The 13,786-nt window shown below is 41.8% G+C and overlaps 1 protein-coding gene across 3 annotated transcripts in view; it reads right to left on the reverse strand.

The window, feature by feature from the left end:
• The window catches only part of nbeab (neurobeachin b), a 464,498-nt gene that overhangs the window by 161,644 nt on the left and 289,068 nt on the right, over positions 1-13,786 (reverse strand). For all 3 annotated transcript variants that reach the window (XM_072691521.1, XM_072691520.1, XM_072691522.1), the window contains exon 38: positions 1-37. This exon is cut by the window's left edge and continues 113 nt beyond it. In XM_072691521.1, coding sequence (XP_072547622.1) covers positions 1-37 — 37 coding nt within the window. The remainder of the gene's footprint in view (positions 38-13,786) is intronic.

A 13,786-nucleotide genomic window follows, 5' to 3' on the forward strand; every position in this document is an offset into this window, starting at 1 on the left:
TTCCTCCCCTTGACCACATCTTCTTCTTCTTCACGGCCTGTGGAGTCAAACACGGTGTCATGAACAGTGTAAGGTCCTGTTCTGAAAATGTAAAAATATTGCAGTTCCAGTGCACACTGGGACAAATCACTCTCAACAGCACTGATATCCATCCTAAACAATACAGACTATGTTTCAGTGAAACACACAGAGCTCGGTTCCTCCAGGTTTCTCCTGGACGCCCCCCAGTCCAGCCAGCACAGCGTGGAGGATGTGCTCAACTCCATCATCAGCAGCAGCAGCAGCTCACCTGATTTACCATCATTAAGCCCTGATTTACCACCAAACCAGGTGTTGGAAGATCAATATAAATAATGCTAGACTCCATGATGAGGAGAACATTAGAGATGTTTGGAGAATATAAAAGGTTTAAAAGCACCTCAGGGCCTGATACAATGTCTTTGTTGGTAGTTAACACCTAAGACAGGTTTGTTGGTCTATCTGTCCCCCCTGGGATTGAAAAACTTCTGAATCTTCAAGACCATCAAGAATCATGATATAATAAAAAAGTTTTTCAAAAGAGCGCCACTTAATATTGACTTTATCATTTAGTTTTGTTTAGCTATTGAAATGTAATGTGAGTGAATGTCAGTGTATGGTATTATTAGTACTGCAGTGTTCTTGGAGTACACCCTTAAGATAATACAGATACCAAAGAACGTTTGAATTACAGTGAAGCCAGGGGGAGCATCTTAAACTCTTGAACTCCTACAAAATATAATAAAATCTCAGGTTTGGGGGGGTGGTGGTGTCACATTTTTTTTTAAATTAATAATTTTCTGGTGACTAGTTATTAACGATTAATGACTATTATATTCACTATGCAATTATTAGCAATAGAGTTCTTCTCTTATCATGATTTCTATGAATGAATAAAAAGTCATAGAAACTCCAAAGCGTCTGTCCTGATACTTTCAGGTTTGGCTCTCCTCCCCCAGGCAGTGTTGCTTTCCCAAACTGAACATAAAATAAAGGTTTGCTCAGTGAGCTCTCAGCTGAGCTGTGGATATATAACGTTATCTGTGTAAAGGTACGAAGTTATTCGTTTCTATCATCCAACCACATACTGTGTATATATATATATATATATATATATATATATATATATATATATATATATATATATATATATATATATATACATACAATTATATATAGAGATACATTTGATCTTATTGCAGTATAAAGCTGAATTTGGTTGCTCTATCTATTATTATTACATACATAATCAGCTAACATAACCAAATGGGGCCTGTATCGGTAGCCCAACTGGGTACCAGAAAGTTTTGTCCTCGGGTTCCATGTTGGCACTACATATGGATCAATGATGACCCCAACAGGGTCAATGATGGGACCAGGAAGGGTTAAACATGGGCCCCATCTGGGTTGTACACTGCTTACAGAGCCTAGATAGGACCCAACTGGGTCCCCATTAGCCTGTTGGCTGGGAGGTCCTTTTTTTTCAAGAACCCTCGGAAGGACCTTTATTTTTAAGAGTGCAGTAGCTCTACTATGGGTCTATAAGACCAGACGGCTAGTCTTCATTCTCCATGCTCATCAGAGACCCTGATGCTGGTTCACTGGTTGGAAGGTACTGACCACTGCAAACCATGAACACCACACAAGACCTGCCTTATTTTGGACTAGCCATTGTCTAGCCATCACACTTAGGGTTCTTGCCAAAGTGGCCTAGTTTATGCTTGTCCATTTCCTGCCTTGCTACCTAATATGTAAATTTACCCCTTGATAGATGCCACTGCAATCAGCTAATCAATGTTATTCACTTCACTTCACTTCAGTTGTGGGGATGTCAAGGCTGATCAGTGCTCATCTAAGCCAAGGACCATGCAGGAATCTATGTTTTTAAGAGGGTGGATGGGTATTATCACCACATACAAGATCCCTGATCTGTACCTGTTCAGACTGAACATAAAGTATGTCTGATATGACATCATATCGGATAATCCTTTCATTCCATAACTGCTGGTGTCGAAAGCCGTGACGGCAAACACGCCGAAGTGGAGCCTTCATCTTCGGCTGGCCCGTCGTCACCCCGCTGTTCAGAAGACGCACTTAATGACAAAACACTCTCACGCTGCCTTAAAGAGGCTCGTGAAAAAGGCTTTACAGATGTGTCCACATCTCAGAGTCCATTAGGCGCAGAAGGAGCCGCTCACGGCGCTCCGACGAGAATGAGATTGAACCGACAGCACAATTAAGAGATTGCAGATACCGCCAAAACTCATCACCAGGCCTGGGCCAGACTGAAAGAGTGGAAAAATGACGTGAAAGGGTGTAGCCGGATTCCTCCGGTGAACAAAGACGACGCACATACAAGCGCCAAAATACATTCATAGGCATTAATTACTCACAAAAATCAAAAAAGTAAGGGAAGAAGTGCAGGCAGGCCTGTCACACATCCCTGCACACACACGTCTGCACGGATTTGTCTTCTTTAAGGTCATATTTGCTGGAGAAACTAGAACAGAGACGCTTTGGTTGAAGGAAAAAAAAAGATGAGGATAAAAAAAGAGGGAGGGGGAGAAAATGTGAACTGCTTATCAGAAAACGTGGAGGTGTCTGACACTCTTTTGACATGTTTCCTTTCAGCAGAACTCCTAAAGCGCTCCCCATGCTCCCCTGAGGTTCGCCTAGCGCGTCTCGCAGGGGTCGGATCTGACTGTCGTCAACGCTGTGCTCTACTACGGTGAAGGCAGAAAAAAAAATACCTCGAAATCCTAACGGCCTTCCTGCTCTGCCTCCCATCCGGCAAGCTTTCATCAGCAAGCAGGGGCGCTTTTCGGAAACGGAGAGCGTGTAACGTTCAGAGGCAGAGAGCCAGCCAACGGTCATGGATCAAAGGCATGCGAGTGAAACTTAAGAGCGTAATTCTGTAAACCGTCATTATAGCTACATTAAAGGCTAGGCACACTGAAGGGAAAGGGGGGGGCAAGTCCTGATTGGCAAAGATGGAGCTGAGGACCACGGCGCAAAGCAGACAAAATAAACCAGGCCGATCCTGACATGAAAACGATCCCTGGCGGATGCTGGAGTGGAATGAGAAGAAGAAAAAATAGTAAAAAAAAAAAAAAAAAAAAAAAACAGAATGAAAGAATGTTCAACTTTCTTTTTTTTTAATAAATCAGTTTAGCTGCCACAAAAGAAGAGAGACGAAAAGCAGAGAACGAGCCGGTAAATGGGCAGAAACGCTGGAGAAAAGAGACAGGCAAACATGCTGTCATGAGCAGTGATATGCCACTGAATGATAGCACTCTGATAGACCTTCTCAATGTTCTCAAATAAAAAAAAAAAAGCACTTCAGTAACAAAGACATCCATTTGTCAACGTTAGTGCTGAGGCGTGAAGGGGCTTCTGGGCTCCATTTCACTTCTCCTCTCCAGCCAAGAGCCGGAGTAAACCCAGAGCCCACTGGATGGCTTCTGATATCTACCAACGTCCAAGACTGTGGCCAGACAATACCTAGAACTGCAGAGGAGCCAGAGCCAGGAACCGACTCCGAGAGAAGTGATGAATTAAGTTTCCTCGGTTCAAATGTTGTGCAATTCAAGTGAAATGACTTCATGAGAGTCGTCATTTTCACATGAATAAAATATACTGCATCAGCACAAATACCGCCAAAGGTTACTGCAGACACTGAACGGCACATTTGTGCTGGTGTAGAGTACTGGGCACATTTTTAATGGAAATTATATTTAAAAAGTTCTATTATATTAAAAACATTAAAATATTATAATAAAAAAATACAAATAACGTGGTGGCTCAGCGGTTGGAGCTCCAGGTTATTGATCACAGGGTTGTGGATTCGATGCTCACTACCACAGATGGGCAAAATGTGAAGGACACATTTCGCTGTACATAGTACAGTGACAAATACGTGCACCTTTACCTTTAATAATGAAATAATAGACTTGTAATCTGATGAATCTGATATGCCAATGTATTAAAGCTTAACCGTAGCCAAACGTCTCCTTGAGGAAGCCCAGTGTTAAGTGCAATGATCCAAAATCTGGTTTACCCAGAATCTGGTGAATCTTCAGTTGGGAAGTGTAATTCACTTTTATCCACTGCAGTAAATACAAATCACGCTTTAAGCGCCCTCTCATGGACAGCTGTACACATGCATTTGCTGACAAGCTGAAAGACATAGAAGCATGTGGACTGAGACGATAGAGCCATATTACAGGATCTTCCAGAAATAAAATGAGTGTGGGGTCTTTATAGTTTAGGATTAGTTGATATATCGACCTCTTACTGGATTTCTCTAAAGCTGCTTTGTGATATCAGTTGTAAAAAGTGCTTTGCAAATAAACTGATTACTGAAAATTCACTGGTTTGACACCAGGCTGAAATCAAACCTTACCTTCCACCTTCTTTCAACTAGCTCAAAAGATACCAACCAAATTTCCATAAAAACAACAATCCATGTCATTTTTACTGCCTAAATATTTGTTTGCATTTTTTTCTAATGTTATACATTGTTTCTACATGCAAACAGACTTTGAAGGACCAGATAGATGGTTTCCAACCTCTTGTGTAGAAGCTTAAGCCTGGCACACTTGGGCACTTAACATTGCATGCTAAGACTGAGAGAAAGCAGTTAATCCATGTTCTGCCAATTTCAGAGCTTTGGGGTCAAGAAACTAGGAGGAGGAATGTGGCTAATGAAGAGTTCGGGTGGAACTGGATTGTGCTTGGTTTGGAAACGGCACATATGAACATAAAATCAAGCTAAAACTTCTGAAAATAAACTTGCTCACCACAGCAAGCAGACTGGACAGTTTGTGTTGAGCCTGATGTGGCACAGTCGTCAGTTGGGCCCATAGCTTAGAATGGCTTAATGCACTGCATGTTTGGAAAGCAAGTGAGGGCATTCAGTCTTGGCAATATGAGTTTAGCACAGTGCCAAGTTAAGGTTCTGTTAGTTCCAACAACAGCAGGAGATTTATAATGCTATATAGAGACACTTGTAGACGGATCTTTAAAGTCCTACTATCACCACTATGACCACCACTAATATCACCACCACTACTACTACTACTACCACCATCACTAATACCACCACCACTACTACTACTATTACTATTACCACCACCACTACTACTAGTACTATTACTATTACCACCACCAATACTACTACCACTACTGCTTCTACTGATGCTTCTACTACTACTACTATTACTACTACTGCTGCTGCTTCTACTACTACTACTACTACTACTTCCACTACTGCTGCTTCTACTACTATTGCTTCTACTATTACTACTACTGCTGCTACTACTACTGCTGCTTCTACTACTGCTGCTTCTACTACTACTACTACTACTGCTGCTGCTGCTGCTTCTACTACTATTGCTTCTACTACTACTACTACTACTACCACTTCTACTACTACTACTATTACTACTACTACTACTACTACTATTACTACTGCTACTATTACTACTACTACTACTATTACTACTGCTGCTGCATCAGTTACTACTGCTGCTGCTACTACTACTACTTCTACCACCACTACTACTACTAGTACTACTACTATTGCTACCACCACCACCACCACTACTACCACTACCATCACCACTACTTCTACTACTTCCACCACTAACACTACTAATACTACTATTGCTACTGCTAATACTGCACACTCTGTTCTTAAATGCTTATTGAATCACTGAATTGGTACAGAACCCTTTCCTTCCTGTGGAAATTCTTTGAACCTTAGAAACTGTTCTTCACACTTACATCTCATTTCCCAGAACGGTTCTCCCAAGAACCATCTATTGAAAGGAGTTTTTAAGAAACAAACATGGCTCTTCTACAGCATTACACAAAGAACACTTTCCACCTTCCATCTATAGTATCTACAGCATCATGCCAAGAACCAAGAACACAGAGGAACATGATCCCTTTACGTTTAAGAACTAGAGTCAGAATTGCAGAAATGAAAAAGATCCATTAAAGAAGTCCAACAGTTCTTGGTGTTGCCATAGTTCTATATATAAACCCTGTCTTTAGTACCGAACTCTACAGTAACTCCTTTTTTAAAAATGTAGAAGTAAGAAACGTAAAAGTGGTTTCGACTTTAAAAACGAGTCCCTGTTATTCAGTCACTTTGTTGTTCCAAGGCTCTTTCCCTGCCCTTCTTCTGTACGAAGTTAAAAAAAAAAGGACTTCCATAACAACACACACTGTGGTGAAAGAGACTTTACAGTTTGTGCAAACGGCTTCTGAGGTGGAAACGTTTGAGTGTTCGGTAGTTTTACTGGCCAATGTGGAACAGATAAGAGCTGAAAGGCTTCAAGGAGGCCCCCCTCAAGTTCTATTATTGTTGCCAAGGGTCCATGTTTTATATATTGCTGGAGCTCTGGGGTATTCCGTGGCATGGGCCATACACTTTTATTGCCTCGCTCTATAGCCGAGGAGCATGTGTTTCTCTAGGGCTTTTGAGTATTAGGCTACACCCACCGTCCAAGCTCGGAGAAGGAAAGGGGAGAGAAGGAATGACATAATGTTCTGCTTAAGCACCAAACTGCACCCACTGGGTATTTTCTTTCCTAAGCCAGTGACGAATAGCTGAAATGCTTTTTGTGCAACTGACTAGAATACAAGATACAGGCACGTGTGAGTATGTGACCCAAGCCGTCCCATCGTGTGGGCGCCTACACGGGAAAAAAATAATATATTACATCTATAACGGCGTCCCGTGCTGCACATATGTAGCTGAGTGTACTCCTCAGATTCACTGAATGTCCTCCACTGATCTTCTGCGGGCCCATTAAAATGCCTCAGAGGGCTGCACTCATCTATCAAACACCAGGGACTTGGCGGCATCCATTTCGCAGTCGTCTCGTTTCCTTATTCTCCAGAGAGAAACTCCGCCCCGTACAGTGAAACCGGAGCTCCGTTCTGGGCTTTTGTAATAGTTTTACTCATACAAGAAACATCTCGCATCACGCATCCAGAGCCAATATGGCTGATCTCTCCGAAACAACCCCCCTCCTCCCCAGTGCTCTCCAAACGGGTCCTGTCAGGACACTGACTGCTCCAGCACGCGATAGCTGTCCACACCAGCTCACGATCCATTTCGAGAAGTGGTACATGTCATCGTTCGGTCACAGAGCTGTGCATTGTCTGTTTTCTCATCCTCTCTTGTTATCTTTCTTCCTGGCTGTTATTATCAGCCTTTGTCTGTCTGATTTCCGGGTTGGCTCTCCCACACACTCTCTCGCACCACACCATAGAAGCACCACGCTGCACTGACAAGAGAGCGCAGGAATCTCTCGCAGGCTTGTGCGTAGGCGGACGAGAAAACAGAAAACTCTCAAAAATGCATTAACAAGGACTTTTTCAAAAATGCACCCGACATCAAAGACCACGCGAACAGAATAACACTCCTACTGTGTGTCAGGTACCTTCAGCTTCTCATACTTCTCGGTATCTGTTCTCAGCACACTGGAAAAAGTAGTGCACTCTTTCAAGTCTACTTGCACATGATTTCCACGTGAATAGACAAAATGAAGGTTCCTTAATGGCCTCCAGGACTCCAGGAAAAGCTTTACGTTCTTTGTCTCATTTAGAAAAGTGGTTTCTCCACGTCTGTAGGAGTTCATAAGTGTCTTTTATTTGGGGCGGAGACTGAATTACATCAACTCAAAGTGGCCTTCTGGTTGCCTTTGAGTTCTTTTCCTCATATTTGCTCCCTAATTCACCCCATTATCGGTGTCCCCTACCAAGATGGAAAGGTGAAGGCTCCCAAACGGTTCTTCTAAGAAGCATGAGGCACCACCACATCTCTTCAAACTGTCGGCAAACACCTTCAGATGGCTGGAAGGTGCTTAGATTAGAGGAGAACGATAATGGTTAAGTGTGTTACATCAGCAGTACACTCTTAAGAGATGGGGTGAGAAGAGGTAAAGCCAGTTATTCTCTCTGGATACGGATGGCTGTGGCATCACAAGTGATTGAACTCGCAGCTGCCTGGTCATAGGGGCCAACACTTAGACAGTTGGGCCACTCGGGTATTCCTTGTAATACAGTATATTTAATCCGTATGAACGTAATGTACATATTTGGATGAAGGCACCTTCCATCTCCTGTCCATTTCTTGCCAAGACATATTTAAATTGTATTTTACAAAAACAACGCAATTTTTTTAATTCTGCAGCTTTTGGAAATGGTTCTATACACACTAAATAGACAAAAGTATTGGGACACCTGCACATTTTTTTGTTTCTTCCGAAATCAAGGGCATTAAAAAGAGTTTCTCCTGCTTTTGTTGGAGTAACTGTCTCTACTGACCAGGGAAGAATGCTCTCTACTAGATTTTGGAGGAGCATTTCTGTAAGGATTTGAATGCATTCAGTGACAAGAGTGTAGACGGGTCAGGTTGTTGCCTCGCTCGCAACTCCCCCTAACTCATCTCATAAGTATTGGATTGAGCACCAACCATCATTCAAGAGAACACAGTTCCACTGCTCCACAGCTCAATGCTGGGGGGGGGGCTTATACCCCTCTATCCCACACTAATTGGCATGGTGCCAATAATAAATTCATGTTTATGTGCTCCAGAGAGTCCTATTCTGTTGGCAATCCTGCTCTACAGGGACTTGACAAGCTACATGTGTGTCAGCGATCGGTAGCTGAGATTTTTTGCTACTGTATATGGAACCCTTTTGCTAAGAGGTTAGCATGACCGGGGTGCATCGTCCATTCACTGTCCACATACGCACATACACACTCGGATAACAAGCTATAAAGATCTCTGTCCGGCGGGCATCGGGTCAGGGTGAAAGCGCTCACCTGAAAATGAGACCACAAGGACACCTGCAGGCAGAACAGGCCGTTAAAGAGCAGGATCAATATTAACCTGACTTCCATTTCATGCTTGCCCAATTCCAATCAGCTAACAATATACTCAGGCCCTGGCCAGTAAGGGGAGAAGCGATCGCAGGATGAGGCCTGGACCAAACGGCTCGTTACGTTGTCAGCGCAGCTAATAGACGGAGAGGTGAGGGTCTAAAAGCAGCAGACTTTTCCCACAAACTCACTTTTGCACTAAAGCAGCTCTAGCGGGTAATGGGCTCGAGAAAAGTACAAGGGAACAGCACAGCGACTCTCTGTTATTTATCAGCTGGTTATAAAACTTGCTTATTAAACTTCGAACTTTTAGAATTATTGGGGGGTTCGAAAACGGCCAAAGAAAATGATGATAAATCACAGTGTATTAGATATAATGATGTTGTTTTTATGGTGGTTGTACCGTGGTTCTCCCTTACCAAACCGAGACATCTCTCATTTCCCATCACGTCGTTTCGCTTGGGCGAGAGATGAAAAACCGTATGTGAACGCACCTGACAATCTGACAAGCAGTTTGAAAATATGTCACTCTGAATAAATAAAAGACCCTACTGACTTTAGTGAACACGCCAGAGATCTGATTTGAGCGATTCGTCAAACTCTCCAATTCCAGGAACTCAAAAGAACGAAGCTTTATTTATGTTCACCCTCGCTGCTTATTTCCGCCTAACCACCTACCTTCCTGTGCTCGCGAAAGCAGCTGTGGGGCCCGAGGGACCTCTCGGGTGGATTTTTTCAGAATGGACCCACTGCAGGCCCAGCTAACTACTCCATGCTGCTTCCTCAGCTCAAGCCCAAGCTGTTCTCCTTCTAAAACACCAAGCCAGCTTCCAACATCCGAAGACGACCTACCTTTTATGAAAATGGTCTCGTGTAAAGGCCTGCGTTCAGATGCTATATATACACTGTGGTTCACCACTAAATGATAGGACTTGAAAGCAACAACATCTGATTAAGATGCTTTCTGTCAAAGGAAGCCGATAAGGGAGCCTTCACAGCAACTTGCAACCTGGTGGTGTTTCTGGTGGTTCTTTAATCATCCTAGGAAATCCTTCACCGTGCATTTCTTCTTTTACTGTGTTACTACAGAGTGTAATCTGATGGTAAAGGGTAATTCACTATGTAATTAATATGTTATTAATGATGCCGTTGAGTGATTACCTACTAATCATTATATAATGCAAACTGAATGCACTGTATGTTAAAATGATAAGGGTTACGAGGACAGCAATAGGCTATGCCTCCACCCCCTCAGCAAGGCCACATTGGTAACACTGACTACAGCCTATCGCTTTCACATGACAAATCTAGGCATTACTGCTCTCATTAGAGACCAAAAGAAAGCACAGGACTTCAACAGGTCCTCGATCACAGCAGCCCAAAGCCCCCAAGCACGTTGATAGCACAGCAAAAACTGCCACAAGAAGATGAGAAACAGGATGGTTGAATATGTGCACTGGTGTATGGAATATCTGCAGGATACACAAATGGACAAAAGTATTGGGACACACGCTCATTCACTGTTTCTTCCAAAATCAAGGGTATTAAAAAAAGTTGATCCTGCTTTTGTTGAAGTTACTGTCTCTACTGCCAAGGGAAGAAGGCTTTCTACTAGATTTTAGAGAATTGCTGTGAGGATTGGATTGCTGCGATGAGAGTCCACCCCTAGTATTCGGCAGCATGGTGCCAATAGGTTCATGTTTCTCTGCTCCAGAGAGTCCTATTCTATTAGCAGTACTACAGTACTCTACAGAGTTTGCACATCTGTGTAAACGTAAAGTAGGTTATTGTGTCCATGTATAAATACTTTAATACATCTTTAAAGGGTCAATACTTACCCCCTTAACACTCCAACTCCACTAAGGTGTATTACTCCGTAACTACAGGGACCTCTGTACACACTGATGAGGCTTTTCTCTGGTAATAGAAGTTTGTAATACCACTTTCAGCATGCCGACGGGCTATCAGCATTTTAATTGATTAATAACTACCTGATTTTATTACATATTAGTTACATAAAATTTTTAGGGTTAAAATTATTATAACAGCTGAGAGATAATATTCAGATTTATAATCAAATAGCGTTGTGTGTGATTGACAGGTGCTGCATGTCAGTGTATGGCAAAGCCATTTTATATATTATATTTCTTATAATAATCCATAAAAATAATAACAATAATAGTAATCTTTGTTCTACAGTGTTTTTACTACAGCCATTACTCAAAGGCATACTTCTGCTTGTGATCATGTGCAATATATCTGACATAACGGACATATCTCTCAGTGCTTTTCTTTCCACAGCTGACTGTCGAAATATGTTCATAGGAAAAGTGGAACAGAAGAAAGGGGGGAAAAAATCTCAGTGGTAATTACTGTGGCTGTGATATGAACAGGGGCCACCTGCAGATCACAGAGCAGCTGGCAGGCCTACACTGTGTGTGTGTGTGTGTGTGTCTTTGTGTGTTATGAGTCTTGCACAGTGGCCAGCTGACATGGCTTGCCAGAAACAGTCACAAAGTGTCAGACAGAACATATACATAAACAGTCTAATCTGTGGTTACTGCTGGGAATCTATGGCCTTTACAAACCATAAGACATTTCATTGTAAAAGAAAAGACATACAGATAAGAGATTTGATCAGCCAATTGTGCAAATGTTGGTACCTGCCATAGAAATATCTGTGTTTTTATGAAAAAACAAACAAACAAAAATAAAAAATAACAAAAAATGTTAAAAGCTTATTTAGAAAGAGCATCATTAACAACAGCTGGCAACAGCTGGCAAATTGTGCCAATAGAATATATTTATTATACATACGTTTTACTGAGTAATACACACTTACTGCATGTAATACACACTTACTGTCTGTAATACACACACTTACTGCATGTAATAGACACTTACTGCCTGTAATACACACTTACTGTCTGTGATAGACACTTACTGCCTGTAATACACACTTACTGTCTGTAATACACACACTTACTGCATGTAATACACACTTACTGCATGTAATACACACTCACTGTCTGTAATACACACACTTACTGCATGTAATACACATTTACTGCATGTAATACACACTCACTGTCTGTAATAGACACTTACTGCCTGTAATACACACTTACTGTCTGTAATACACACTCACTTCAGTAACAGACACTTACTGCCTGTGATACACACTTACTGTCTGTGATAGACACTTACTGCCTGTAATACACACTTACTGTCTGTAATACACACACTTACTGCATGTAATACACACCTACTGCATGTAATACACACTTACTGCCCGTGATACACACTTACTGCATGTAATACACATTTACTGTCTGTAATAGAAACTCACTGCATGTAATACACATTTACTGTCTGTAATACACACTTACTGCATGTAATACACACTTACTGCCCGTGATACACACTTACTGCCCGTGATACACACTTACTGCATGTAATACACACTTACTGCCCGTGATACACACTTACTGCCCGTGATACACACTTACTGTCTGTCATACACACCTACTGCATGTAATACACACTTACTGCCCGTGATACACACTTACTGCATGTAATACACACTTACTGCCCGTGATACACACTTACTACATGTAATACACACTTACTGCCCGTAATACACACTTACTGCCCATAATACACACTTACCGCAGAGATAAGTAGCTAGTCTAAGTTCTGCAGGTAGCTCAAACCTTCACACACTAAACATTAGCTTCTGTACTAGCTGCTATACAGATTCCTGCACTGTAGACCTTGTTTACATTAGTGATGCTGTTTACCTCAGCACACACTCCTGAACTCCCCGTTTTACTCTTCATTTACACACACAGCACATCCATCACTGCTCTACACATTTACTCCATTCTACTGTTAGTATAGGAACTTAGTCTGGACCTTAATCCCCCATCCTTAATGCACACAACTGCACATGCACTTATTTGTATATTTTTGTATTTACTGTATTCATAGTCTTTGTACTTATTGTCTATGCACCCTGTCTCATGTTTTGTCTTAAGGCCCTAAACTATTGTAGCATGTCCTACCTATTCTGCACTGGAGACGTAGCCTAACAGTGTCTGGTTGTACTATATGACCCCGTGTTCGTATATAATGATAATAAAGCTGAATTAAATTCAACTGAATTATATGTGGGTATATCATCCCTTTTGGCATAATGTGAATTGTCACATTTAAATTGTTTAAAAATGTTATGGATCAAGAGAAATGCTCCAAAATGTGTGTATATACATGTATATCACTGCTGCAATGAAAAACATGTATTTCTAATTTTGTCCGTTTTTAGTTTTCTCCATAGTTTGAACCCTGTAGCTGCTTCTGTACACTGTGTGTGACTAAATGACTTACTTTACATTGACTTCCAAGTTCAGAAAATGTTTGCCTTCTTCTGTAAAGTCACTGTTGTGGAGATACATGTTTTTCATTGAACTGCGAAGATTTACTGTGCAAACATTTTAAGTACATGCATGACTTAGACCGAAATCCTTCTCTGGTCAGTAAGTGTTTATCTGCTCAGTAAAACACTGATATTAGAATAAACACTAATAACTAATAACACTCCTACAGAAAGTGGTGGTGGTTCTCCATCACTGTGGAGAAAGTGAAAGTTCTCCTCATGGAGTCTAGTATTATTTAGAGTTCTCCTCAGATCAACACCTGGTTTGGTGGTAAATCAGGGCTTAATGATGGTAAATCAGGTGAGCTGCTGCTGCTGCTGCTGCTGATGGAGCTGAACACATCCTCCACGCTGTGCTGGCTGGACTGGGGGACGTCCAGGAGAAACCTGGAGGAACCGAGCTCTGTTCTTCAGCCTAGCTCACCGACAAGATCT

Source organism: Salminus brasiliensis, chromosome 11 (assembly GCF_030463535.1).
Source record: "Salminus brasiliensis chromosome 11, fSalBra1.hap2, whole genome shotgun sequence".
In the NCBI taxonomy this organism is placed as follows: Eukaryota; Metazoa; Chordata; class Actinopteri; order Characiformes; family Bryconidae; genus Salminus; species Salminus brasiliensis.